This window comes from Phalaenopsis equestris, unplaced genomic scaffold (genome assembly GCF_001263595.1).
Source record: "Phalaenopsis equestris unplaced genomic scaffold, ASM126359v1 Scaffold000065, whole genome shotgun sequence".
Classification (NCBI taxonomy): Eukaryota; Viridiplantae; Streptophyta; class Magnoliopsida; order Asparagales; family Orchidaceae; genus Phalaenopsis; species Phalaenopsis equestris.
This window is the reverse complement of record NW_018164507.1, coordinates 450,147-478,096: the sequence shown is the minus strand read 5'-3', so window position 1 is coordinate 478,096 and position 27,950 is coordinate 450,147. Positions and strand designations below refer to the sequence as shown.

Here is a 27,950-nt window from a genome sequence, read left to right as displayed (position 1 = left end):
TGCCTCGAGTCTACTTTCATCTTCATTTGAAAGTTTGAATAGTATAACAACATCTATAAACAACTCCTGAGGATCAAATAATTTGAAGTTGAATGAGCACGGAGACCTCATCCTTAGTGAAGATATCAAATAGTTTGACATTGAATGAGCTTAAAGAGCTCCTCCCTAGTGAAGATATCAGTCTCAAAACAACAGAAATCATTAAAGGTAGAGGTAAATCCAAATCATGAAATAAAAGCAAACATACATATCCTAATATAAATAAATCTCCAAATCATAAAAATTTCGTGAGATGTAGAAGTCTAGTTGAAAATAAGACTAGTGCAAAAATTGAATGTCTACGATCCGACAATGGCGGCAAATGTTATGTCATAGAATTAAAAAAATTTTGTGTTGCAAGTAGGATATATATGAAGAGCATGGTTCCATAAACTCAGCAAAATTGAGTAGATAAAAAATATAAACAAAAGGCTAAGAACATGAGACTACATGCAGAACTGCCAAAATATATTAGGATGATGCAAAAAATATGGAAGTATACCTCATCACTCGAGGTTCATTTATAGAGCTTAAATCTTGGGCTTCCTACAGAATCTTGAACTAGAAAAATCGATATGTATCTCACTTTTGAAAATTTTTAGTTGCCTTTTTTACACACATTTATAACAATATAAGAGATGAATTTGAACCAAAACCAGAGAAGTGCTATCTAATTTATTAAGGTACTAATGAGTTTATATATACATTTTGGGGTGATAAAAATAAAAAGCTACTCAAAAGCAAGAATGTTATTTTCAAAAAAACTAAAATGTACAAAGGCCAAGCAAGCTTAGAAAGGAAATCTCCTGTACAAAGAAAATTTAATTAGAAAAGCAAAGAAATTCTAAAATGGATGGGAGATACATGAAAATGATCAAAATCAACCTTAATCAAGCACTCCTATGCCAAAAGTGACATCACAGAAAATTCCAAACCCATTTAATGGTATTCTCCTTCTCTATATTATTTACTACTTATGAGACTAGATGAATCTAAATATCATAAAGATACCATGCAAGTTGAAGATTCATCTATGTGAGATCTAGCAATGAAACAAAAGAAAAACTCACTATAAAGATAATACCAGAATATTGATTATGCTACCTAAGGAAAAGAAAGCTTTATAAAATAAACGAATATATGCAATCAATGACTAGCATAAAAACAACAAAAGTTACATGATAGTAAAAAGCTTCCAGCATGAAGAATATGTTGATTTTATAGAAAATTTGTCTCTTGTAGTTAAAATAATAACAATACAACTTGTATTGAATATTATAGCTATAGAAGACTTGCATCTAGAATGGATGGATGTTAGGCTTTTCTCTATAATGATCTCAAGGAAAACATATATATGGTTCAATTTGAAGGCTTTACTGTACAAGGATTAAAAAGATAAATCTATAGATCAACAAAATCTTATATTGTTTGAAGCAAACTCTACATTAATGATATTCGAAGTTTAATGCATTCATGCACAAGATTGACTTTCAGAGTGTAATATTGGTCATTGTTGAGTCTAAAAGGCGCTGACAAAGATTATATTATTCCGCTTTTAACATGTTGATTATACAGGACAGCATTAGGAAAATCAACGAATTTAAAAGAAATTTGACTTGAAAGGTCTTGGAAAAGCCAATGAAGATTCTTAGAGTGAAAAATGGATCAGGATAAAGCTACAAGTATTATAAACTTATCAATGAAAAAAATGTTGCATAGGATCAATAAAACGAAAGCAAGCTGTTGAGCACGCCACGTGCAATTCACTTCAAGCTCTCAAAGGAGCAACTATTAAAGACCGATAGAAAGACTATATGGTCAAAGTTTCTTGTATTTGGCTCATTGATGTATGTAGAATGATTTGTACAAGATCACACATTTCACATATAGTTGGAAACGCTAATTTATAAATATCAAATCTAGTAAAGGAATACTAGAAGGCTATAAAGTGAATTATACACTACCCAAAAAGTATAATTAGTCATTCACTAAAATTTAAAAAGCTAAATTAAAATTACAGGAAAATGTTGATGCAGGTCTGGGAGGAGACCAAAATACACGAAGCACTATGATGTACATGTACTCATCAAGTGGCACATGTACCAGTTGGGTACACAACCACAGAAGATTGTTGCATTATCAAAAATAGAATCTAATAGACAATTGTTATTGAATCCAGTAAAGCCATCATTTGGCTAAAAGATTTTCTAAAAGAAGTAAACTAATCATAAAAAGATATTTATCTACTCTATGATAGTTAGAGTGTCACTCACTTGACAAATAATGTTGCCTTCCACTCCCAAATAGCATATATAACTCAAATACCACCTTATATGCAGCATGTTTAAAAATATTATTTTAAAGCTTGTCAAAATCTGAGGAACAAAGCCCTGATGATATGCTAATAGATGTTGTACTCAGTGAAAAGTTGAGGCTTACAAAACCTCAACAAACCCTTATAAATGATAATATGAAGAGGTTGTATAAAAAAAAAAGAACTTCAAATACTATACCATTAAATACACAAGTGGGATACATAAATCTCTAAGTGGGAGATTATTAAGATATAAAAATAAAATTATCTTTATCTAATTCAAACAAAATCTCTACCTACCACCCTCTACCTTACTCATATAAATTCATCAGCTACCAACCTCTACCAAGCATTTAGATTATCATACCCACTATTATCTACTAATAAATTCAAGCTTACCACTTACCATCTCTAAGCAATATGTAAGAAGATGGTTTCAATTTGTTGGTACATCCTATGAAACAAAAGCAAATAAGAAGAAAAACGAGAGAAAGAAGAGGGGCTTAAGCTTTCAGGCATAAAAGAGAAAAATTTTGACAGCAGAGATCAAAGAGAAAAAAAGCTCTCATAGTTAAGAAGAAAAGATGATTAATAGTTGATTTTTGCAATAGGTGATCACATATTATGTTTTTAACATAAAGAAATTGGTAACTCTATATTTTTTTTAAATAAAAAAAAAATCATTGATGAATTTCTCTTCTAGTTTTCAGAGAAATATTTGATCTTCGTGTGGCCTTGATGTAAAGTGAATATCACAAAATTACGTAACGATGAGCATCTTGTGATTGTAAAGTTGTATTTGTTCATCTTTTTATTTAATTTTACTAGACATTCTATCACTGTCATAATAGGATGTATGATATAAGAGGCTTGCTTTTTTTTTTGTTGTTGTAATCTGGCTCTAGTTTTTCACCAAATCATTAGAGAACTAACAATATCATGAGTAATATGAAACCAAAAAAAAAAAACAATGAAAGGCAAAACAATGAAAGACAGATATTCATGAATGACATTTAATTCAGAATTTAACAATGAAAGGCAGATATTCATGAATGACATTTAATTCAGAATTTAATGATACATACAAAAGGATGTCTAGAAGCATGCTTGAGCAAAGAAGGATGCATCTGAACAAAGACAAAATATTAGGTGCGTGCAACTCACCAAGGGGCAGCAAATAACAAGCAAGAGAGTGTAGGGAGAGAGAGTGCAAATACAACATTAGGTGTATTGCACACACCTAATATTTTCTCCTGCACAAGAGCCCGAATAAGATGAAGATGGCTCCTTTCTAAGTTAAACAAATACTAATTTGACTCAAAATCAACCGAGCATTAAATGCACCACCAATACATTCGGATTTCAGAGTAATTTAAAAGAACAGCGACACTAGCAGGTATCCCCTCGGATGTTTGGGTATGGTATGTAATATTACATTGTTAGCAGATATCAATATTAGCCAAATCCATCAATATTTAGATACAGGCTATCTGATGGCTAAAAAAATAAAAAATAAAAATCATAACCCATTGATCGTTTTAGATAATATTACATTGTTTAAGTTAGAGAATCATGAATTTGGTGTATTAAATTTGATGGATAAAATTATTATCTTGATTGAAAATTATCTAGAAAGAAATGTTATGTAAATAACGCTAAACAAGACGGACCATTGATCATAAAACTCGACGACTCCATTTTAGTTGAAACTATGACACGGGAGAAAGAAACGACTCCCAAATAGTCTTTGGAAGAATTGAATTAAACAACTAATTTTCAACTTCCAAACTTGGAGATCAATATCAAATGTTATTTCACAGCCTGCACATCCAATTATATATAACTATTTTCAACAACATCGATTGAATCAAATTGCCTTAAAATTTCATCCGCAGAACCACTTACCAAAAACATAAAAAATATTCTCAGATAAGGACGTTTCCATGACAAACAGAGATGGATCCAGAATTAATTAACAAAGACCAAAAAAAGGTCCCTGCTCTTACAAAAGGATAGGAAATCACGAACAGTAAGAACAACGGCGTTCACGGCGAGTCGACATCAGATCACGCCACACCAATGGCAGAGGAGGAGGAAGGAAGCACGTGTTAATTAATTAGATGGCGAGGCACATGGGGAGAAATTTGGAGCGAAGCCTGTCTCGTTGCTGCAGTGATCAGAGGAGTTCTGTGAGGAGCTCACAAGAGGATAATCCTTGGAATTCTCCTCGATCTCGTCATCAAGATCGCTGGTAGAGATATTTATGCAGGAGAAGCGCTCGAGAGAGGCGAAGAAGGCGGAAGCAATGCTTGTGCCGACCCAGGTCGCCATGCTCTCGACCTTCTCGGAGGATGTATCGCCTCCATTCTCCACACCAGGCTGAGGGTTCTCCATCGGAATATCGCCGCCGGGATAGGAATCGATCGAGCAGTCGTCTACGGGATGAGGTGGAGAAGGATGGGGAGAACCGGAGAAGAATACAAATCGAGCTTGAGGGAACTCGGGGAAGATAGAGCCGGCTGGCGTTAAAAACCAAGGCAAATTTTTATGCACTTTAGCACTCAGCACTTCTATATTTATATCTATTTAGATATCTTACACTTTTACACTATTATTAATTTTTAAGAAGTCAAATATAAATATAAAAGTTTAGATATAAAATATATAAATACATAATAATTGTGTGTTACTACATAAATTTCCTTACTTAATATTTAATATTTTTAAATAATAACATAATCTTTAAATTATATAAAAATATCATCAAATTGATTTTTAAAATAAAATAAATATTTCATATTTCTTATGCAATTTATATACTAAAATATTATATAAATAAATATAAAAATATGGGTATTAGATATATAAAAATATAAAAGATTTAATGATGTTTATATAGATTTTTCTATAAATTATTTCAGATACTCTCACGCAGACAAGTAGATGTAGCTAGCTCGATTATATCTTTATTAGTCAAATAAGGCTTGTTAATTTTAATTCAAATTTAAAATGTAGCAAATTTTGATTTTATTTTAATTTAGGAAGATTTACATACATGTCGCTAAATTCTTAGCTATTAATATATCTAAGACCTAAATTTTCATTGTTTAATCATAATTTGTTTGTGAATCACACCTAAGAAATATAATCTAAATACAAAAATATACAAAATTATTCAAAAAATAATTCACCTATTTATAAAGGAGATGACACGAAATTATGATATTACATTTTTGTCATTACTTTAAAGGGGTTAGCATTGAATATTTATGATATTTTACATGTGTGCTTCTATCGTCCGGCTACTTTCTGACTTGATCGGTTGACCTTAATCGGCTCCAGGTCAGTAGGATCAATTCAGCAAGTTGAGCTTGGTTTGTACGGGTCAGCCAATTGATACGGTCTGGTTGTCAATCCTTAGTCATTGATGAGGAACTTTTGGGGCTTCCCTTGGATGGTCGGGGATACTGTGAAACTGGATCTTCCATTGGATTAATTCCATAAGAGGGCTGGTTATTACATCTAGTCGGATTTCCTGTCACAGTTGGCTCAGATGTTCTTTTGCCTTGCATACGGCGAAATGGTTCGGGCTCGGGTCGTCCAATCGTCTTTTTGTCTGCATCGTGGCCCAATCAATTTTGGTCTTCATAGCTTGGCTCAAACAGTTTCACTTGGTCGAACAAACAGGCTTCAATTTTTGGTAGTGGATCCACATTCACTGTACTCTTCCTTTATAGACGTTTAATATACTCAGGATCAACATTGACACATTTTTTATGTAAATATTTTAGTTTTCTAATTCTCTTACTTTTGAAAATGATGCTACGATAAAAATAAGAAATTTTTTTTGTATGGGGGCAAGTTTTTGTATATGAGGTTGCTTCAGCCAGGGTTGGTAGCGGCTGAAGCGACGACAGACCCACTCGTAAAGTATTTTATATTGGACTAATTTATGAGTGTCTCATTGTAATTTAAAATGTCATTTCTCAGAAGAAATTTGTTTTTCTTGCTTTATTTTCTATGTTGATGTGATCACGAAGTCACTCCATAACATAAATGAGTGTATTATTTATTTGAAGGTGAGCACGAGCTCATATGGCAGGCTTATGATGATCAATCTTCGGAAAGACTGGTAATTTGATCCCCCAACGATTTCCCCCTACCCCCCAAACATAGCTGATGTGATTTAGTCTCCCGATTTTGAAGAGGCCCTTCTAGAACAAAGCTTGTCAAACCTATGCTAAATGACTAACAAATGTTATTCGATTGTATGTAAAGCTTCTCATCTTCAATTGACCGTCCTTCGTCAGAATGGTTGGATACTAAGTAGAAGTTGGTGGAATTTTTGCTAGTCTTGAGAAGGGGCAATGAGCCCGAGATAGCATATCCCTAAACAGTGAAAAGCCATGTGCTAATAATGGGTTTTGCAATTTATAAGTTGGTTAATGTTGCAGCGGTGCATACTTTTCTTATTATTCACACCTCCTCTAGAATTCTTGGCATCCTTTTGAAGTGTCAGCTAGAAATATTCTTGTCACTGTACGTGGTGTGCCAAAGGCTTACCTTCAGAGTGACTTCTACATTCCCCTGAATGCACTTCCCAGAGGACATTCTATCTCTTCTTTTTTGAAGCATCTCAGATATAACGAGGTGACTAACTTTCATAAAAGTTTTCCCTCGATCATAAGGTATTAACTTTTTTGAAATGCTTCAGGTTGGTTACTTCTTTTGAGACCTTCCCACTTTCGAGAAATAAGTTATATGAATCCATCCAACTCTTTGATCATTTCACTCCCAGCTCCATAATCAGCTTCCTCTATGGTCAGTCAAATGAGCCTCTAGGTTGTCCCCTCCCCTAAGTGGATGCACTTAGATAGAATGCCCGCTACTTGGTTGTCCGCTCGGGAGATATGTTCAATCTTAAAACATTTGAACATCTAAATCTCAATCTTGGCTTTATCGAGGTACTTGGACATCATCTCATCCCTAACATTGAATTGCTCGTTCACCTGATTGATGCTCAGTTGTGAGTCCAATTTTACCAGTAGATGTTGTGTGCTCATTTTGTAAACAAATTGCAGTCCAACAATTAGAACTTCATACTCAGCTTGATTGTTAGTGACTTTGAATCTCACTTCTATCGAGTGGTACAAATGATCTTTGATTGGATTTGATAGAGCAAGACCGAGCCCCACCCCAGTTCGATTGGATAATCTATCAATATGCAGGAACCTGATATTGTCATCAATCTTGCGACTTCTTTGTCGAACTCTCTAGGCTCAAAAAAGTAAGCCAGCTATGGTTTGGGGCTTGATGTCGGTTCGAGGCACATAGGAGAGATCAAACTCGATGAGTTATGCCGCCCTTAGAAAAATCAACAGGAGTGTTTTGACCTAGTAAGGACATATTTAAGCGTGTTTGGGGATGATCCTGACAATGTGCATTTGAAAATATTAATTTTTCTATAATCCGAACCCGACCCACTGACCCGAATTGACACCCCTACATAAATCCAACATCCGTGCCTTTATTAGAATATTTTTTACACTAAATATTAGTATTTCCTCCACGTCTACAGACATTATTCCTTACCTCTTCGTTTAACTTTTGCCCTTATTTATGTTTCTAGTAAAATTTTTTATTATGTAGTTAGATTTGTCATAAAATGGAAATCCACTATTCCAAAAACTTACTTTCATTGTGAGTTCAATATTAAATTGTCATGAGATTTTGCAACATGCTGTTGTTGTCAACATTTAAAACAAAAGATGATGTATTTACCCTTTTTCAATTTCTTTTTCCAATAACTGCTAACAGCAATTGAAAGACTTCAAAACATACAATATCAACACTTCAAAAAAAAATCTAACTTCCTAAAACAGCTTTCACTTCATCTAAACTAGTCATTAATAATAATAATAATAATAATATGGTTTACAGAAAAATTCTTCAGGCAAACCATTGAAAAGGGTCAATTATAAAGATTTTGTCAGCTTTACCTTTGCTTCAGAGTTCAGAATTCATCTAAGAACAAGCATCTTCAAGCTCTTCCTCTGGAACTCATCTTCTCTCTTCTTTTAAGGAATTACTACTGGCAGCATTTCTTCTCGCACAACAAGCAACCAAGTATACAGCCGACTGAGCAGCATAAAAAGCAGAAATTAGAATTTAAAGTTTTTTTTTCTGTCAGGACATAGGAATATAACAGTTCGTTCAAGCAGAGAGTTTTCATTCAGTTGGAAAATACAGCAATATTAACATGAGTTAACATAAAAATGATGGCATGATTTATAAACATAGGAACAAATAAACTAATATTATTAATCAGATGACAAACTTAATATTACAGAAGTAAGAATGATTTTAGTATGGAGAGGTAGAATGAGTTCGGAATTAGGATTGATTGGCTATAAATGGGGGCGCAAAAAAATTCGCCCCCTGGCCTCCTTCAAAATGATGAGTGTTGGGTTCTGGGTCATTTTCAAAAGGGAGTTAGGTTGCATATAAGACCAACTCTTAAATTTCGCTTTGATTTTGGTGAGAATATTTTGATCTTGGATTCTAGATTTTTCATAGGTGTAAGCACCTATGATTAATTATTCCTCCCCATAACTAGAAAGCATTTTCGATCAAAGCTAGTCATTTAAAATTTGATTGCTCGAAATATATTAGTTGCAGATTTAGGACATAAAATTATAAAAATTTACCATCATTAACTTAGAGCGAGTGGTGGGGAGAATAATAATGTACTCGATCAAGATCTCAAGGTTTCATTGTCTCGGGGTTGTCATTTATCATGGTCAATTTAATCAGAGAAGGAGAATTTGAATAAATGATACACATCATTAACCATGGGTCTTTTCATCTAAAGGGACCTTATAAACATGAGGTGGATGCTAGTCTAAGGGGACTATCTAAATCAATCATAATTGATAAAGGATTTCATGCCCTATCAAAAATACTCTGATTTACATCTCAAATGACAAAGGGGCTATTAGGGAACATATGAGCTATAGCGATGATGAAAATATAATGGAGTTATTTGGCTTCAGACCACATGATTAAAGGGGTCTAGTTGTAATCATTATATTACAAAGCCGACTAGCCAAACTATGTGACAGATGGGTCGTGACATATCCTTATTGGTGTGATTTTAAGTGTGAATATAGTGATATAATTGATGTGACATTGGCTCATTATAAGCTTGGGTTGATCTTAAATTTGTTACCCTCAACAAACTAGTGTGAAGGATAGATGAGATTTACTTAAAGTTTTTAGTGATTATTTTATCTAAATGCTTGAATTTTGAATTTAAAATAATTTTAATTGAGTTTTGAGAATATTTGGAAAATGAAAATATTTCAAACTAAAATTTTCATTTGACATGGTTATCATCGGGGTTTTAGATAGCTTTGTGTCAGGGAGAGAAACACGGAGACCGATTAGAGGGATCCGAAGCAAAACTTAGAACAAAAGCGGATAAAAAATAAAATAAAAACACCAAGATTTTACATAGAAAACCCCAAGAACGAGAAAAAACCATGGAGTCATACGACATCAAGAAATTCACTATGAAGAAGACGAGGTGAATTGTACAAATTAAACCACACTCAAATCTCTCTATAATTTGTAACACTTTAAGAATTCTCTCCTCCTTTTACACAACAAAAATCAAAATCCAACTTAATGTGCAGACTTCCAGTCAGCAGAAACGAAACTTAAATTGGAGAACTACACAAATTCAATTACTGGTGTCAAGGAGTAACGATAGTGGTGTTGTGCTGCTCCAACTGGGGTGGGGCCCTCCGCAAGGTCATCTCTCAATTTTCCGAACCTGGACTTGGCATTGCAACAATGGGTTGTTGAGATGCTCCCCTCTGAGTGCTGGATTATTGTGCGCTCAGGTTCTGAACCTGGGCTTTAGCGTTGTGGTGTCCTCTTCTAGGCGTTGGGGCACCATGTATATTAAAAAAAAATCTAAGGGCAGCACCCCCGAACCAAATAGAGGGGAACACCCCTAGCAAACTCACTGCCAAGCTTGATCGGTGAAACTGAGGGCATTGAGTAACCAAATGATTGATACAATCAGGCTCCTCATAATAACACTTTGAACTAAGAAACGGGTTCATAATTTGACATATGATTATATTTTTAGTTGAAAATTTGTTGTATGGATAATCCTCTCAACTCGATTTTAAACATAGAGACTCATGTCTAATAATTAAATCTTATGATTGTCTCTTATAATTTTCAAATTAAGAGTTCATATTTTTAGCATATAACTTCATTTTTAAAGTAAAACTCTTATATTTAATTTTCTATCAACACGACCATCATTATTGAGTAATAATAGAATTTATAATTGCAACTTCAATTAAAACATATCATCTAAATGTTTAGACTATCAAACTTTCCAACTCTTGTCCTTATAAGAAGGATAAGATAGTAGGGCTCAATACAGTCAATTCCATTCATTGGGGAGAAATCAGACTGACTACAATAGGAACTTGGTCTTGCTTAATCCACTCCTTGCTAAAAAGATGATTGAACTAGCCAAGATAGGGGGCTTAGTCTTGTCAACTCTAGTTTTTATCAAGAGGATCATACAAGCTAAGTTGGGGTTCAATTTTATCAACTCCAGTTCTTATTAGTAGAAAGATCAGACTAATCGAGTGAGACCTACAATATTTCTCTATAGATAAGGCAACCAACTCGAGAGACACATAAATTGACAATGTGAATCTGATTTAAAAATAGATTTTATAAAATATAAAGCGCTCGCCTGCTTTTCAGAATAATTACATACTTTTTAGAGTGAAAGTAACTTGGGTTGATCTTATTTTTAACCCACATAATATTTTCGAACCTGGCGTTCGAACATTATGTTGATTGGAGCACGTGCTGAGAGTTTTTACTTGATAGATTTGCACAATTTAAGAACTTTGGCATGTTTATCAAAGCAGGACAATTCAAGTTTATCTTACTTTTTAACCAGTGTAGCATTCTCAGGCTGTGCATTCGAATAATTAGTGCAACAAGTAGAGCACATGCGGGCTAGTTTGTAGATGTGCACGCATCTCAGATGCATTTGTGTGATGCACTTACATGAATTTTGGTGCGGTTGCATGCACATTTACACATATTTCAAGACATTCAGAGAGTCACACATCTTAAAAGTATATAATTTTAGAACTTGCACATTCTTCAAGCCATTCAGAGAGTCATTGAACGGCGCATGCACACATCTTAAAGTATATAATTTTAGAACTTGCACATTCTTCAAGGCAGCATGTTGGGGTTGAAAATGATCTTAAAAAATGTGCAAGTCCTCAAATGTCTCGAATATTGAAAGCTTAAGCGAATATGCTAAGATTGAGATCCATGCAAGATTTCAACTGAAACATCTTTATCATTGGCTTCTATCTGCTCATGCAATAGTATTGCAAATCTAATGGTGAAAACAAAAGTAAGACATGAAGCTGGTTTCGTGCTGAGATTGTCTGCTCGGTTTGGTCACTAAAAGAAGAAAAGGATTGCCAGCTTCAAAAAGCAAGAGGCGAGTAGCTGATTTTACGGTTGCTCGCAGCTCGAGATGGGGGGTTGAGTAAGAGAACCGGCTGCTGGAGTTAGAGCTAGTGGTTATTGTTTGAGGAGCGACGTGATGAAAGTTACAAGTGAGGGATTCAACGTGAATGAGAGGATAAATGAGCAGCACCGGTGAGAGATCTTGCAGGATTTCGAGTAGGAACGAGGGCCTTCGTGCTTGAGTAGAGAGGTCTGGTAAGCAGAAGTAGAAATTGGCTTTCAAATTTTTCGATGCAGCTGGCGAAGGATGGGGAAGGATGGGAGGAAGGGTGGTATGGGGAAGGAGAGTAGTGTTTAATTTATTTCATTTAATATTAACATCTTTTTTTGTATAGGATGGTAATTTGGGATATGGTTACATTGGTACGGAGAGAGACTAGAGCATGTGGAATTTCGAGAATTTCGTGATTTTTATACTTTTAGTTAATTTATAATTAAATTTTATTTATATATGTAATTATATAACAAAATCTATCCTCTTTTTTTATATATATTTTATCAAATTGCAAAATTCATCATTTGTTGTGCCTCAGTTGACATGTCATTAACCTCAGTTTACATTTTGTTGACCTTGCGCATGGCTAAATAGTGTTTAAAATTCGTGAGAGGGCTCGGCAATATATATGTTTCTTTCACTTAATTTTGACTGCCTCAGTTGACATGTCATTGACCTCAGTTTGCATTTTGTTGACCTTGCACATGGCTAAATAGTGTTTCACATTCGTGCAAGGACTCGGCAATATATATGTTTCTTTCACTTAATTTTGACACTTTGAAAGAGCCAGTGTAGTCAATTTTACGATTGGACTGCATTTGAGCTATTCGATGATCATTGAGCCACTCAACTCAATTCACACACGTCATATTCAAATCATATTGTTTTCATCATGCTTGTGTTGGCGTCGTTTTTAGCTCATCTTAATGTCAATACTTCTTGCAACGCTTAGAGAATCTTGTTTCGATCTTCCAAGTGCTCCTCAGCCTCCCCTTCCAGATTAGTGTTTAGCACCGCAACACTGCAAAACGAGGTTGCAACACCACAAGGAGATTCACCAGCACCACGGCGCCACCAATAATCATGATCTAAAAGGCATTTACCGCATGTAACGGCTCTTTTATTTGCCATTACTTGAAAAGCCCCAGGAAATTAGACTGGCACTGACCCTCCGACGCCACAACGATGGATTAATAACAGTAAGGGTTATCCACATTTCGAGTAAAACATAATGATTTAACTGCGTTTGACCCGGTCATGCCCTATCATCGTAGTTCCGAGATTAGGCGCCACGGCACCACATTAATTAGGCCTGAGTGAACAATTTGTAACGAGCAAAAATCAGATCATTGGTTCGCACGGTCTTAACCCGCTCAAGGCATGGCGTCGCAGCATCAAAATTTTTATAAATATGGATCAGTAAACAATTTTTGTTTGCTCCCCGATTCAAATCCCACAATTTTTTGTCATTCTTTTAACCTCCTCGTTCCAAAAGACCAAAAAAAATGGCTCCAAGAGGATCGAAAGGAAAGCACTCGACGTCCGGTGGCTTTTAAGCCCGGGTTTGGCTCAATTCGTAGCCAAGCCTGATTCAGCGATGGTCCCCGTGGAGCATGAGTTCATGATCAACGCCCATCAACACACAAATCATTGGGCTTGTATACGGGGAAAGTGGGCCCCTTTCAATCAATCCACCATCAACGCAGTGCATGGCCTAGCCGGATACACCATTGTGGATATACAGAGTTCCCCAATAAAAACCCAAACATTAACACGGTTTAATGTTATTTAATGCACGTGAATTCCCGCGTTAAATTGAAGGAATGAGAGGGGAAACTCCTAAACTAGAGTTGCAGTCCCGCCAGCTAACACCACAACACTCATCAATGGCACCTCAGTGCCAATGCCCAGAACTAGGGCACTAGGACTCCCCCATAATTGACAGTCAGGTTTGATCGATAGAGTTCTAATGCCAAGGCCTGACCCCACAATGCTATTGAGCACGATTGTTGATCCCATGTAGCTGCATTGCCATGTGATAGAGTCGTGATGCCAGGTAATCGAACTGTTGCGCCACAAGTCAAGCCTCCCGATCTTGAGGGTGGTGGCTGATTGAACTGGAATGTCGGATGACATGACATTGGGCACGTCAGCAGCGCATAGGCACCTTGTACTAGTGTCATGTAGCCAGCAATGGCCATCTGACATGTTCAGCAAGTAGTGATAGGACCGTTGTCCTGTCAACTTACATGGCATTCGCACAACAGCAGCACCACCATCTGGCATTTTGGCGCAGTGCTAAAAGACAAAAATGTGAGCAATGCCATGGTGTTGTGATCTAGCGTCGTAGTGCCAAATTGACTTTATGACCTATAAAAGGGGCAGTCTCAGGCTATTCCTGGGATTATTGCATACATACACCACATGCATGGCTATCACTTAGATTATTGTATACATACACCGCATGCAGAGATACATGACTATCACTTAGATTATTGCATACATACACCGCATGCAGAGATACATGCGGCGTCTGATCCTGATCGTAGATTACGGCAATCTACGGTCATGATGTCAAGATGCAATTAAAATTTTTTTTTTAAAAAAATTTTAAATGAGGTCCACCGAAATACATCCTGACCGTAGATCACCGTGATCTACGATCAGGATCGGACACTTCATGCATCTCTGCATGCGGTGTATGTATATAATAATTTTTCCTGAGATTGGTTGTTTCGATTCCCCCTCCCCCCTTTCAGCCTCCTTGAGCGAAACCGAGGGCTTCACTGCATCTTCCCCATTTCCAAGGAGATTTGTTGTCGAAAGAGTTGCGCCTCATGATCGAAGCATTTGGGTGGAGCGGCATTGGAGCTTAATACATAAGGGACTACGTAAATCTTCGCCAAGGATGGTATTTCTCTAAACTCTAGCCTCCTTATCATTTTTTTAGAGCTTTAAGGTTTTGTTAGAGGCCAGGTAAACTGTTATTAAAGGAAACCATTGGGGTAGGCGCCTTTCCTATTTTCCCAACATTTTTCAAGAAACCGAGTGGATTTCCCTTGCAGTTTTCGCCTTAGTGCATCCCTATTTATTTTTGGGCATGGCGCTTGGGTGCCATCTTCTGGTACCTAGAGCCACCTTTTTTTTTTTTGTAGAATAGCACCATGGCATTGATTCTGCAATGTCGCGGTGCTATCCTACCTCAAATTGGTTTAACACTAAGGCACTGCTTGTTAGGCCCACGATGCCAGCCGTGTTGCCTTTTGGTCGCCATGTCAGCATCGCGACCCAAGCATACCCTGTGGCTGACCATCCAAAGTCAAAGTACTAGCCCCCAGTGTCGTGGTTCTAGACCTCAAGCCCTTGAGGCCAGGTATTGTGATTATATTGATAGTCGTTACATTGCACCTTGTGTCTAGTGCAATGACGCCGCACTATAGCATTGCGACGTCATGACTAACTGGGATAAGTTTCCGACCTATCGGTACCTGAACTGTTAGTTATTATTTCATTTGAAGTGTTTCATTATATGTTATATGCTGACTTCACACTTATTTTTCTTATTCTTTGTCTGTGTTCTCATTTTATGTTCGTGCTCTTTAGAATAAAGCAGTTTCTATAAAAAAAATTCTAATAAAAATTATCTTAACAAAATTTAGGATTAAAATTATATCAATTTTAAAATATGCACCTTTATTTTCTAGCGTATCTCTTTGGACCAGGTTTAAATAGTTGCATTTGAATGGATATTACCCAAATCATTTAATAGGATTTTGATACACAAAAATAATATTCTGTCTTAAGTACCATTTTTATGTCTATTTTTGATGATATTGCACTTTAAAAAAATATATTTTTGTGTATTTGTTGCATGTATACCATTTTAAGGCATTTGAAGCAAAAATGGCAAAATGAGCAAAATTTGGAGCAAAAACAGCAAATTTCGGGGATCGGCGCATGATGCGCCAAAATCTATAGCGTTGGTACCTGAGCACCAGGTGTAAATTTTTCAAATTAAGGAGGTTCGAGAAGAATTTTGTGCGAATTTTCAAAGGGACACTTGTTTTAAACACCCCATGGAGTGATTCAATGCATCTAGACACTTTGAAAGGTTCTAATTTGAAGGGATTTGACTCTTAGATCAAAGAGACACATCTTTTGAATTCAAAGGTTTGACTTTTGAATTTTGAAGGGTAATTGAAACTCTTTTCAGAGGTGGCAACCTAAAATAAAATAGAGTGGGAGAACTTCTAAAAGTGGGGGGCGAAAAAAGAAAAAGAAGAAAAACAGAGGTGGCGTGAGAACCAAGAGGGAGAGATAGAGAGAAAGTCAAGAGCTTGGAGATTGTTTTCTAAGGTTCTAAGAGGAAAGGGGGGGTGAGAGATTTTTTCTTCATTACACTTCTAAGTGAGTTGAGAGTGTTTGTACAAAAAGAAAGGCTTGGAGAGAACTTCTAGGGATTTGTTTGGGAAGGATTGTGAGATGAGTTGTATTTTTCATTTTTTTGTTTGTAAACTTGTTTTTTATACTTATATATGAAGTTCATGTTCGTATTATTCTCATGAATTCTGAGAAGTATTCTTTATCCTTCCCCCTACTTTGAAGAAGTGGTTTTATGAAAAATTGATTTTGTTTTCTATAGTTTTAAATGTCAATAATTTGTGATGATTTGAACCCCGATCTTCATTTACTTTTCGATCTAACCAATTGAATTGTTAAAATGTGTTGAAAAACATATGTTCTAAAAAGGGGATATGATTTCTATAACAAAGGGATAATCAAATTTGATTTCATGGGACAGTATGTCATCTCTGGGATTAGGTGCAAATAAATAAATATAATTTGTTGGATGTTGAAATTGAAAGATTTTAAGATGACGGATTAAAATCTCCAATTTTGTTCAGTTGATTGGAAACTAATGCGAGCATGTTAGCCCTCAGGAGAGGGAGTAGTAGGAGCTCTAGAATGACAGTCGGTATCCTCCCAGCCTAACCACGGAATTAGAGACTAAACTATGGATTAGTCAATGTTCTCTATAGCGCTCGGAATAGGGTAGAAAATATTATTGCTCATATTTGGCACAAAACAGTTTTTAAATATATTTTTTAAATGATTTAAATTTATTCACAAGCCATGTTTTTATTGTAAAGGGGAATGGTGTTTTCTCATACTTGAATTTTTCGTCAACAATTTTTCGTCAACAAAAATTTTCGTCAACAAAAACCTTTGTTTTATTTCAGCAATTTTATTTTTGAAAGTTCGATATCTAGTTCAACTTAATTGTTGTAATCGTACATATGCATATTTAGTAGCATTTCACTTGAGTAGTTTAACTTCAAACTTCGCAGTTTATTTTATTTTTATTTTTATTTTAATTTAAGAATAGAATATAAATAGCTAGCTTATATATATTTCCAACTTTCTTATGGAATCGATATCTAGGACTTCATTATATGTATTACTTGAACGATACATATACTTGCGTTATATGTAAAACGGAATTAGAAGTTTAAAATAGGTTTTAAAGATAAATTATTTTCATTAAAGTTACATTATTGTTTGGGTTACATTGCATATTTATTATTAATTTAATCTTAAATTTCCGCGCACCAGGTCTTCATAATTAGAATAGATGATATTGCATTCATATTATATATCCCGAGAGGAAGTCATCTTTGCTACTACAATTTGATTAGCTAAGCATATTTTTCTGCTTAGTTGGTTATCTAACACAATTACGATGTTTGAGGCATTCCCAACCCAAACGGGTTTATAAGTCCTTTGTGGGGTGACTTAAATTTGTAGCTGAGTCATATGTTTCTTTCCCCTCTGTAGGCATCCTCGACATCTTCTTGACAGATATAAGCCGTATTTCAACATTTTTTGTCCGAATTATGGGAGCTTAGACGTCACTTTCTCATGGCTCTAGGTACATTGAATTACTTCAAATGATGCAACACGGGGGTTGCTGACGAGTAGTTCATTGACATGTTGGATCAACTACCTTCACAATTTGGTAGACTTAGTGTCATAATAGCCTGGAACGATAGATCCATGGAGTCTTAATTAAGCTATCTCTACCCTTCTAGGAATTCCTTACCTACTTTTGACACCTCTTTTGGGCCCTTTGTACTTTTTGTTGAATCTTTCGTAGTTGTTCCATGGGTTATAAGTCCTTTGTGGGGTGACTCAAATTTGTAGCTGAGTCATATGTTTTTTTCCCCTTTGTAGGCATCCTCGACACCTTCTTAATAGCTAAGCCCTATTTCCACATTTTTTGTCCGAGTTATGGGAGCTTAGACGTCACTTTCTCATGGCTCTAGGTATATTGAATTACTTCAGATGATGCAGCACGAGGATTGATGACGAGTAGTTCATTGACATGTTGGATTAACTATCTTCATAACTTGATAGACTTAAGGTCATAATAGCATGGGACGATAGATCTATGGAGTCCTGATTAAGCTATCTCTACCCATTTAGGAATTCCTTACCTACTTTTGACACCTCTTGTGGGCCCTTTGTACTCCTTGTTGAGTCTTTTGTAGTCATTCCATGGGTCATCTTTTGTTAAGAGGTGGCTACTTTTCGAATTACGGTGATTTACCTTCTACTTAATAGCCTAGACTTGCTTTGACAATAGGAGGTTTCCCCTACATGAATGATGAAACCCTCTGTGGTACTTAATTGTCAATAAACTTTTTAAGAGCAAGCATAACTCTTGTAACGAAATTCTTCATGGATATCCCCTAAGATATAACTGACCACAGTGATACGTCATCGTAGGAGGTCTCATTGAACACACAATAAAAAATAAATTTGATTTTGCTCTAGTTTTGAATGTGATGATTCTTGTAAATCTTTTCTCAGAATAAATAAAGGTTGATTCACTTTAGACCGTTCTTCTCTAGTTTATGTTACGAAGATTGTTTTACAAGATGTGTTATATTCATCCTTTTATGTTTTTCATTTTATTTGCCTATTTTAGTTATTTTCTTCTCTAGCTCAACCCCCAGGCAGCTTGAAGAACGAGATCAAAAAAAGGCAAACATGAGAAAATCCCAACAAAAGAGGAGCAACAACTTACTTATTTTGATCATAGACATTCCTTCTTTGGTAATTTTGATGCTTCAAATATGCTTGTGCAATCCAATTTGCAATCGGACATCGTTAAAAATATTTTGATGATCTTCGAGACGTTTGACTCGATTTGTGCAAGTCATATTCAATTCCTATCATTGTCATCATACTGGCTCATTTTGTTCATAGAACGTCCTTAGGTATTTTTGATACTTCAAATGCTTTCATGGAGTCCAAATTGCGTTTGAACATCATTAGGTAGCTTCAACAGCAATCTAAGTGATTTGGACTCAACTCGAGCATCATTATGTTTGCCCATCATATTTGTTGGGTGACCTCCCTTAGGCACTTTAGCCGCCATCCATTGTCATTGATGGTTCTATCGTTTTCCTAAACTTAGCACATATGAAGGTCAACAAAAGATTAATTTAAAGAGTGAAAGTTTTAGTATAATACATTTACAACATCTCCCTAAGTAATTTGTGCCCAAAAATTGTCCAACATATGTCTTTAGAGCATTGGAATTTATTTCACAAATTGAAAAATAAGATGTCATATGGTGTGCAACATGATATTTTGAAGAATACTGGTGAAGAAGTGCCAAGGGATTTCTTTGATGTAGCTATTAAATTTAGCTTTTCAGATAGCTGTCATAGTTTTGTTTGGCTACAACTTTTTTGTTGCTTTCAGAAATTATTGATAAAAAATAGCTTGTTCACAATCAAATCCGTTAGTGGGGCTATCATAAGAAAGTTGATTTATATATTTTTTTCAAAATGAGAAAAAGCTAGATTACTTGCAACTTATTAAATATTTTTTTTTCTCATATTGGTTCTACAATTACTATACATACATCACAATTGTCCAAATAGAACCTGACAATCCAATACCATACGACAACCCTTTTAGAAGTTTTAATGCATCATAGCTCTCATTTCGCCTGAGAAATAAAATCATCGAACATGCGTAACGTAATACAAGTGCCAAATAACCACACGACAAAAAAGAAAAAAACAAGTCAGTTTGAAACAAGAGTTCTATCAGGATAAAGCTAATCTTACCAAAATGATGAACAAAATCACATTGAAGATTGCAACCACTCTCCATTCTGTTTTCATGTACTGTGCAACGCCAGCCCTAACATGAAGGCAAAAAAATATACATATTATATTTCAAGGAGAATGTGAAGCAGATTTAAAAATATAGGTAGTTGATAAACTTGCTTGCAAGAATCACAATCATAGCACTTCACATTACGAGCATTCTTATAAAGCTGGCAATCTTTGCTGGTGCTTGTGGGATGATAGCTTAAATCATAGTATGAAGCATTTATTGCAGGGTACCCACACCTGACCAAACAGCAACAGATGCATGAAAAAGGATAAACTAGTTACTATATTCAGTCCATATTAAAAGAATCTGGGGACAAAATTGATACTTTTATAAACTTTGAAACAAAAATGATCTCCTCTAAAGAGTCAAAGGACTATTTTTTACAATTTTTATTCCAGAAAGTTATGTTCCAATTGAAAGTGCCATTCTCATTGATTAAAATGATCAGATATTGCATGGGAGCCAAGTAAAGACAATGAATCCCCGAAACCAACCCAAACTCCCACTACTACACTGCCCAATACTAAACCACCCTCATCTGAGAGCCCCACTCACCTAAATCCTTTTCCAATTTATCTTCTTGTTTGCACCAACTCGAGTACAAAATCCACATTCAAGCATTTCCTTCCCCAATTTATTATGAAGTGTTTTATACTGTATATTGCACTAGAAAAATTAGGGGAAAAAATGCGCTATATTTGTTTATTTCATTGTTCGTCCTCTCGTCGATTACAGTCGTCACCAATCTCGCTCATAGTGATGAAATAAAAATGGGTGTCAGAAAGAAATTAAAAAAAAGATCATTTGAGGAAGCTCAAGTGCCTGTTATTGGGAATTAAGAACCATTCAGGGAAATTGCAAATTCATATGAAAATTTTTCTATAAAATTCAAGAGATTCAAAATACTCGTATTGGGAAACGTGAGATGTCAAAGAATTAAATACCGTTCATGGAAAATAAAGTACCTATTTGAGAAAATGTTTGTGTGTCATTTATCTTTTATGCAGTTACATTGAAGGCCTACAGCGTCTTTTAAATTTGTGGATTAAAATACATATTTTTGTTCCCCGGTCGAGTGTCTCACGGCACTGACTAGTGAGTCTTTTAAGAAAGTTGGGAAGATTGACATTCTCCCCATGCCCCCTCACAAAAACTAACGTCGGGAGGCTGCCAAGTTTTCATGTGATTTGGACTTGCAAATAACTTAAAGATTTTACACCATTCAAATTAATAAAATAATTTAAAATATGAATAATTTGAGCTTAAAAAATTAGGCTCTAATGGTGTGAAAATAATTTAAGTTCGAGCTATTAAGTTTAGGCTCTTAGGCTTGAAAATAGTCTGTATTTGAGCTTTTAACTAAGGCTCTTTGGTTTTGAAAATCAATGCAAAATTTGGGTTTTTAACTTAAACTCCTAGAACTTAAACTTAAAAAAAAATATATATATATGAAATAAGGGCAAAGGATACGAAAAAAATTTGACTTAAATTAGAAATGTTATAGATTTGAGCTAAGTTCATGTAATGGTAAATTGACTTAAAGATGAAATGTCATAAATTGGGGGCTAAGTTTGCATTTTTAAATGCTAAAATAAAGACTCAATACGGCAAATTCGCCACCGGATTCACAAAACAGTCTGCTAACAAATAAAATATGATTTATTTAAAGCCCATATTGAAATTATTAGCCCAAAATCCTAATATTTGTTGCAGATATTCTAAGCACTGAATGAACTCAAAAAATATATAAATTTTATAATTACCTCCTAAGTCAAATGCAATATCTTGAAATTTAAGCTTACACTCTTAAAACTTACCTGAGTAACACTTGAGATATTCTTTGAGTTATGAATGTTTCATGGTGTTTAAATTCATATTTTAAAAGATCATGTAAGTTGCTTAAAATCTATAGAATTCTTGAAATTAGTCAAATATATAATGTCATTACCCAACCCGGGATTTAGAATTAACCAATACGGAGACAGATAATAGAATGGTGGGAATTAAATTTTCGATTTTCATTCTTTATAAATATTATTTTACAAATGATAGAGTTACTATGCAAATTCAATTAAAGTAATATATCTAAAATTACCAAATTGTTGGTTGTTCGTGTCTTCTATAAACATTTTCACATCTATCTTTCACCTTTTAATTACTTAATTAACCTGAAAGTTAATTTAAAAATAATTGTGAGTTAAACAAGTCAGTGAATACTCATACTCTTAAACTACAATAGTATAAGAAAAAGAAAATCAAAATACATATCAGGTAAACTTTTAATAAATCAATATAAACATTTATCAAAATATTTATAGTCACATATTATGAAATAATTGATGCATTATAGTATTACATGTTGAGTGATATGAAATTATGATATAATCTGGATAAAGTGATTGAAGGTAAATATTTGACTATGATAGAGTCACTCTTTGATGATACTAGTAGGGGAACACTAAGGTACCCGTGCACGTATATGAGAAAGGATATCGATATCGAAGTACCTTAAGTGGAGCAATTTTTAAGCGGTGCTCTTTTGACGGTTATACAGATATGTAGTAAGATTAATTGATAAAATGTTAAATATTTATATTGATTTATTAAAAAGTTCAACTGGCATGCATTTTGCTTCTTTTTCTTGTATTATTATAGTTCGGGAGTATGAGTATACACTGGTTTGTTTAGCTCATTACTATTTTTTAAACTAACTTTTCAGGTTAACTAAGTGACTAAATCGGTTGTCTCACAAAGTGGTGTTGAAATACTCTTAGAGTTTACTGTGATCCCACATACCTTGCCTGATTAAACTGGAAACTAGCAGCCCCTAAGTGCCAATTAGAGATTGGGATGTCGTGGATCCATGTATACTCAAGAATGTTTATGCTATACCCGGTAGCAATATTCCAGCGGGTGATTCCCTGTAAGGATCTAGCTCCTTCACAAAGTACCTTCCAGGCTGTAGATAAATTTCGGTTATTTTCAAAACTCCAAACATTAGGGCCATATTTCGCAATAAGCAAGTGTGGAGAAGCGAATCCTTCTCATGGAGGAACATCCAGGTGAGGCAGGCCCTTACAGAACTTCTCCGAAGAGTGGAGGCATGAAAACCAAGCCCACCGATATTAGTAGGGGTGCAAATTTTGTTCCAGGAGACATAATGTATAAGCAGGTTGGTTGGAGCATTTTCGCCAGAGGAATTACCTGTAGCGTTTTTCAATTTGATTGAGGATGCCATTTGTAGAAGGTTTCCAGAGGTTTAGGAGGAGGTCTTCCAGCAAGAGGGAGATAGGGATTGAAGGGATTACGGTCAAGGATTTTGGTTCAGGGCTCTGATACCATGTTGAAAACAAATATGATAAATAAAAATTCACAAGTTGGTTACAGGAAACCAATCACTCCTAATTTATAAACTTTACAAATATATCTATTCTCAATTATGAAAGTAAATAATTCTAAAATAAAGGAAAAGAAATAAAATAGCAACAAATCAAGGGGTTTTCAAAAATAGTCTCACTCAAACCTTCATGATCTCCATGGAGACCGGCTGGTCCACCGTAGGTAGAGCCGTAATCCTTGACAAATTTCCACAATAACTTTGATGGAAGTGCCGTTGTATCAGTTGTGTGATATGTAAATCAATAGTTTCTTCATCAAGAAATGTTTTGTAATGAAATAAAGATATTTAGCAATGTTCTAGTGATAACCGTGTAAATTTCAAGTTCTATCAAAGTCAAATCAAATCACAATCGAACCATCTTAACAAAGATTAAAATAAAACAGCAATCCATGATTAAATTTCAAATCAAGTGATCGTGGATCGATACAATTTTGCAACAAAACAGAATTAGCTTCAAATTGAATTGTTTGCATCTCTATCTAATAAAAAAAAAAGTTTCGAAGGATTGTCTTCTTTCATTAAAAAAAAGATAAATTTCATACATGCCACATAATTCTTATGGATTTATGTATCTAACGCCTTAAGTTTGATATTTACATTTATAACACTATGGTGTTATAAATCTATGCATAAAAAGGTGCATTTGATTTTTAAAAAGTTAGTAAAAGTGGCATTTTTTATTTGTTAAAGATAAGTGTTGTGAATGTAAATAATAAAGTTTAACTGTTAGATATGTAAATACATAACAATTGTCTGGTATGTATGTAAATGACCCTTAAATAAAAATGCAAAGGTGCATAGCATACTCTGAGGGTGGACGACAACAACCTGCCTCAATTGGGGTCAACTCTGCTGATTTGTATGCCTTAAGGTTCTGAAATAGAGCGATGCATGTTAAAAAATACAGATATTGATGAACTAAAATAGATTATTTTCTAAGATTATTTCTAGAAAATAATATAAACAATAGACCTTGTACTTGATAGGCAAGTTATTACAATCATCAGTCTTCACAAGGCAGCTCTTCAAGCGGCCCCAATTTTTGGTATTGTTGAGCTTGAATCGCCATAATGATGCATAAAAGTAGATGTTGAATTCATACATTAGAATACAAAAAGAATAAAATAATTTGGATCAGGACATCTTCACCTAAATTTGATTAAAATTAGCTTTATAAACTTTGAATTTGCTTTGAGATGCATGCAATGCAATCTTTTATAGATTTCTAATGTAATTCACTCATTTCAAAACAAACCTGAGAGTTATAAAACTCATCCAAATCCAATTGGGGTCAGAATATCCTGACCCAAATTTTTTCCTTAAAAAAAAGCATGAAAAACTAAGAAGAGTTAAAAGACCTCACCTGCCTTAAAAAGCAGACGCTATAGTCTTGAAGATGATATTCTTTGAACCTGGAAAAAAGAGGAAGATTTACATAAATCCCACTTAATTCCTATGTATTTACATATCTAACACCTCAACTTCAACTTTTACATATATGCCACCTTGCTTTTACATATATGCCACCTTGTCATATATGCCACCTTGTCTATATGCATGTAAAGGGTGTATTTCACCTTCTAAAAGTTAGAACAGAGGTAAATTTTTATGTGATATAAAGGTGTGAGACATGTAAACACATAGGAATTGAGAGAAAAGTATGTAAATGCAACTAACAAAAATGTCATCAATGCGACAACTAAAGACTTGACTACATAGCGCATCCATAGAATTCCATTAACTTCAGAGGAAATGACTGCTCGAATTGTCAAAATAAAGATGTTGAAGCCCATCAGTGAAGACTAAAACCACAATATATTGGGACATATGTATATGTTTCAATAAAGTTTTGATGGCTGAAGATTATTTAAGATAACCTAAACGCTCAAAATAAGGAAGAGCAAGTAGTATATTCTTAATTAAAGCACAAATTCACTTGAAGCGATTATATTTGCAATACAATCAGTAGTTTACCTTACTCCAGACACAGCATGGCCAGACCCATTGTTAGTTATGATAAACCTACAGTAACATTAAGGAAAACCTTTTATCAATAAAACATAAATAACTTATCAGCTTCAATAAAACTTATAACACAGCAATCACAATCTCAAACAATCAAGCCCACATCAAATAATTCGTAAAGCTCAATCAGATCTGAAAAATTAAAAGTGAAACTATTAAAGAAGATCATATCAAATGAGAAAAAAAAAAAAACATCATCTAGGCAAAAAAATTGATCGAAAAAAAGGCATACCAATTCAATGAAATTATGTTATCAACCTTGGCTAACTTTTTACTATTAGAAAATGTATGAAAGATACTAAACTAGCTAAATTTAAAATTTTGCACAAGAAAACTTACGCCAGCACAGTGAAAACCAAAATTGCCACCAACATCAAGAATAGCATTGCCAAGTACTGAAATTTTGCAGTCAAGGCCACCTTAAAACTCATATGATAGAGAAACTAATATTGAAAGTTGTCACACATAAGAAGAAATTGAAAGGATACCACCCACAGCAGAACCATAATGTTTTTCAAAGCTCCAAGAAATCCAACCAAGGACCTGAAGAGTTGAGGAACCACACAAACCAGAGAAAAAGAAGATTAGAAGCTAAACTCTGAATGTGAAAATTAAATATTACACTTATAACCGGATAGAAATCTTACATCAGAAGTATTAGAGCACCGAGACCAATCACAGGTAGTGTCAGTGTTCTGTGGCACTGATCATGGTGAGTACTCATCCATATTCCAAAACAAATGACCCCATATCCCATTATCTGCTGCACAAATTTCAGGTTTTTACATGTTAAAACTTAAGAGAGAACAGTGGAAGTTTATAACAAAAATATTTAAGAGAAAACAGTGGAAGTTTATAACAAAAATATCTTCTTTCTTTTCCTACTTCTCAGCCATTTAAATTCACAGTACTCTTCCAGTTGATTTCCCAACTTCAAATTTTCGCTAAATCTAGCCTGGCGGGCATCAAGTAGATATGCAACACAATACCCCTTCCACTCTTCCAGTTGATTTCCCAACTTCAAAATTTCGCTAAATCTAGCCTGGCGGGCATCAAGTAGATAATGCGGCCAGAAGGAAATGATTGGCCATTCATGTACGCAAAGTATAAATGAAGCATGAAGGACCAAAATGAAAAGAGAAGAAAACTTTCAAATATTATGATTCCCGGAACTGTGAGGTGAAGGATGTGCAAAAAAATCAAATCAATAAGCAATTTTGATGGGAAAAGGGAATGCAGACTACGGAAGCAGTTACCATTGTGAGAAAATTGATCCATCGGATCACGAAGGTGCTCGTTCCTGCGCTCATCTGGCTCGGAACTCGGAAGCTTCGATACGTAGACGGTGATGGGAGCTAGCGAGAGAGAGGGCGACTGTAGAATCTTCGAGTTAGGAGCTGTAAAGCGAACTGAGAAGGATGGGCATACGCGTAACACACACAAGCAATTAAAACAGGACACAGAAGGTAATAAGTTACAAATTTATTTAGTTATGATATAAATGATATATTTAAAAAAATTATTTATTAAAATATAATAAATATATTAATATTAAAGTAATAAACACCACAATAGTTTTTAAAAATTTATTATAAAATTTAATAATTAATTTTAAAAAAATTAAGTATGAAATATAAAAATAGCATTTTGATAATTTAAACCATATATATTTAATTAATATAAACTAAATATTATGAAAATTTAGAAGTAAAATTTTTAAAATATATGTTGTCTGTTCTTCTTCTATCACTAAATCAATCATGTGGCACTGAGAAATTATAATCATTTATTTCACCAAACTTTATTTATTATCTGTTGAAAGATACTAAGAAATTATAATCATTTCTTTCCTAAACTTCATCTATTAGTTTCTATTTTCCAATGTCTTTTCTCTCCATTGGAAACTCCCATACCGGATCCACCTTATGTTTTCAATCAAACAGACCAGCTTTTGCCAGTCAAACCAGGTTCAACCTGGTTCGATGTCTGTTCAATCTGGTTCCTGAAAGATACTAAGAACTTTCCTAAACTCCATCTATTGGTTTCTATTTTCCAATGTCTTTTCCCTCCATTGGAAACTCCCATACCGGGTCCACCTTATGTTTTCAATCAAAGCTTTTGCCAGTCAAACCCGGTTCAACCTGGTTCGATGTCTGTTCAATCTGGTTCAATGCAGGGGCGGGTGTTAAGACGCCTCAGAAATTATAATCATTTATTTCACCAAACTTTATTTATTATCTGCTGAAAGATACTAAGAACTTTCCTAAACTCCATCTATTGGTTTCTATTTTCCAATGTCTTTTCCCTCCATTGGAAACTCCCATACCGGGTCCACCTTATGTTTTCAATCAAAGCTTTTGCCAGTCAAACCCGGTTCAACCTGGTTCGATGTCTGTTCA

The 27,950-nt window shown here is 34.6% G+C and overlaps 2 protein-coding genes across 4 annotated transcripts; both read right to left on the bottom strand.

Annotated features, from left to right (window-relative positions):
- Positions 1 to 26,978, bottom strand: LOC110019639 (tetraspanin-10). Of its 3 annotated transcripts, XM_020717386.1 has the most exons (12): positions 26,808 to 26,978; positions 26,199 to 26,311; positions 26,040 to 26,094; positions 25,891 to 25,946; positions 25,501 to 25,548; positions 24,890 to 24,938; positions 24,499 to 24,582; positions 24,333 to 24,400; positions 20,237 to 20,362; positions 20,075 to 20,150; positions 8,353 to 8,491; positions 4,797 to 4,872 (listed from the first exon to the last, which is right to left on the bottom strand). In XM_020717386.1, exons 1-11 carry the CDS (start codon positions 26,859 to 26,861, stop codon positions 8,414 to 8,416), a joined length of 807 nt encoding a protein of 268 aa, XP_020573045.1. In that variant the 5' UTR covers positions 26,862 to 26,978; the 3' UTR covers positions 4,797 to 4,872; positions 8,353 to 8,413. The 3 variants fall into 3 exon arrangements, with proteins under 3 accessions (XP_020573043.1, XP_020573044.1, XP_020573045.1); XM_020717384.1 differs by lacking the exons at positions 4,797 to 4,872; positions 26,808 to 26,978 and adding an exon at positions 1 to 66 and having other exon boundaries at positions 26,199 to 26,290; XM_020717385.1 differs by lacking the exons at positions 4,797 to 4,872; positions 26,808 to 26,978 and adding an exon at positions 117 to 165 and having other exon boundaries at positions 26,199 to 26,290.
- On the bottom strand, positions 4,158 to 4,938 carry LOC110019640. The gene has a single exon (XM_020717387.1). The coding sequence runs from the start codon at positions 4,745 to 4,747 to the stop codon at positions 4,466 to 4,468; it is 282 nt and encodes a 93-aa protein (XP_020573046.1). The 5' UTR covers positions 4,748 to 4,938; the 3' UTR covers positions 4,158 to 4,465.
- Positions 26,979 to 27,950: the final 972 nt, after the last annotated feature.

What these genes read in the sequence shown, in the direction of transcription:
- LOC110019640 (XM_020717387.1), bottom strand. Translation starts at nt 4,747, where the DNA reads ATGGAGAACCCTCAGCCTGGTGTGGAGAATGGAGGCGATACATCCTCC.
- LOC110019639 (XM_020717386.1), bottom strand. Translation starts at nt 26,861, where the DNA reads ATGAGCGCAGGAACGAGCACCTTCGTGATCCGATGGATCAATTTTCTC. An exon ending in TTGGTTTTCACTGTGCTGGC is followed by an intron (nt 25,549 to 25,890) that starts GTAAGTTTTCTT and finishes ATGTTACTGTAG; the next exon opens with GTTTATCATAACTAACAATG. An exon ending in ACTTGCCTATCAAGTACAAG is followed by an intron (nt 24,401 to 24,498) that starts GTCTATTGTTTA and finishes GCTCTATTTCAG; the next exon opens with AACCTTAAGGCATACAAATC.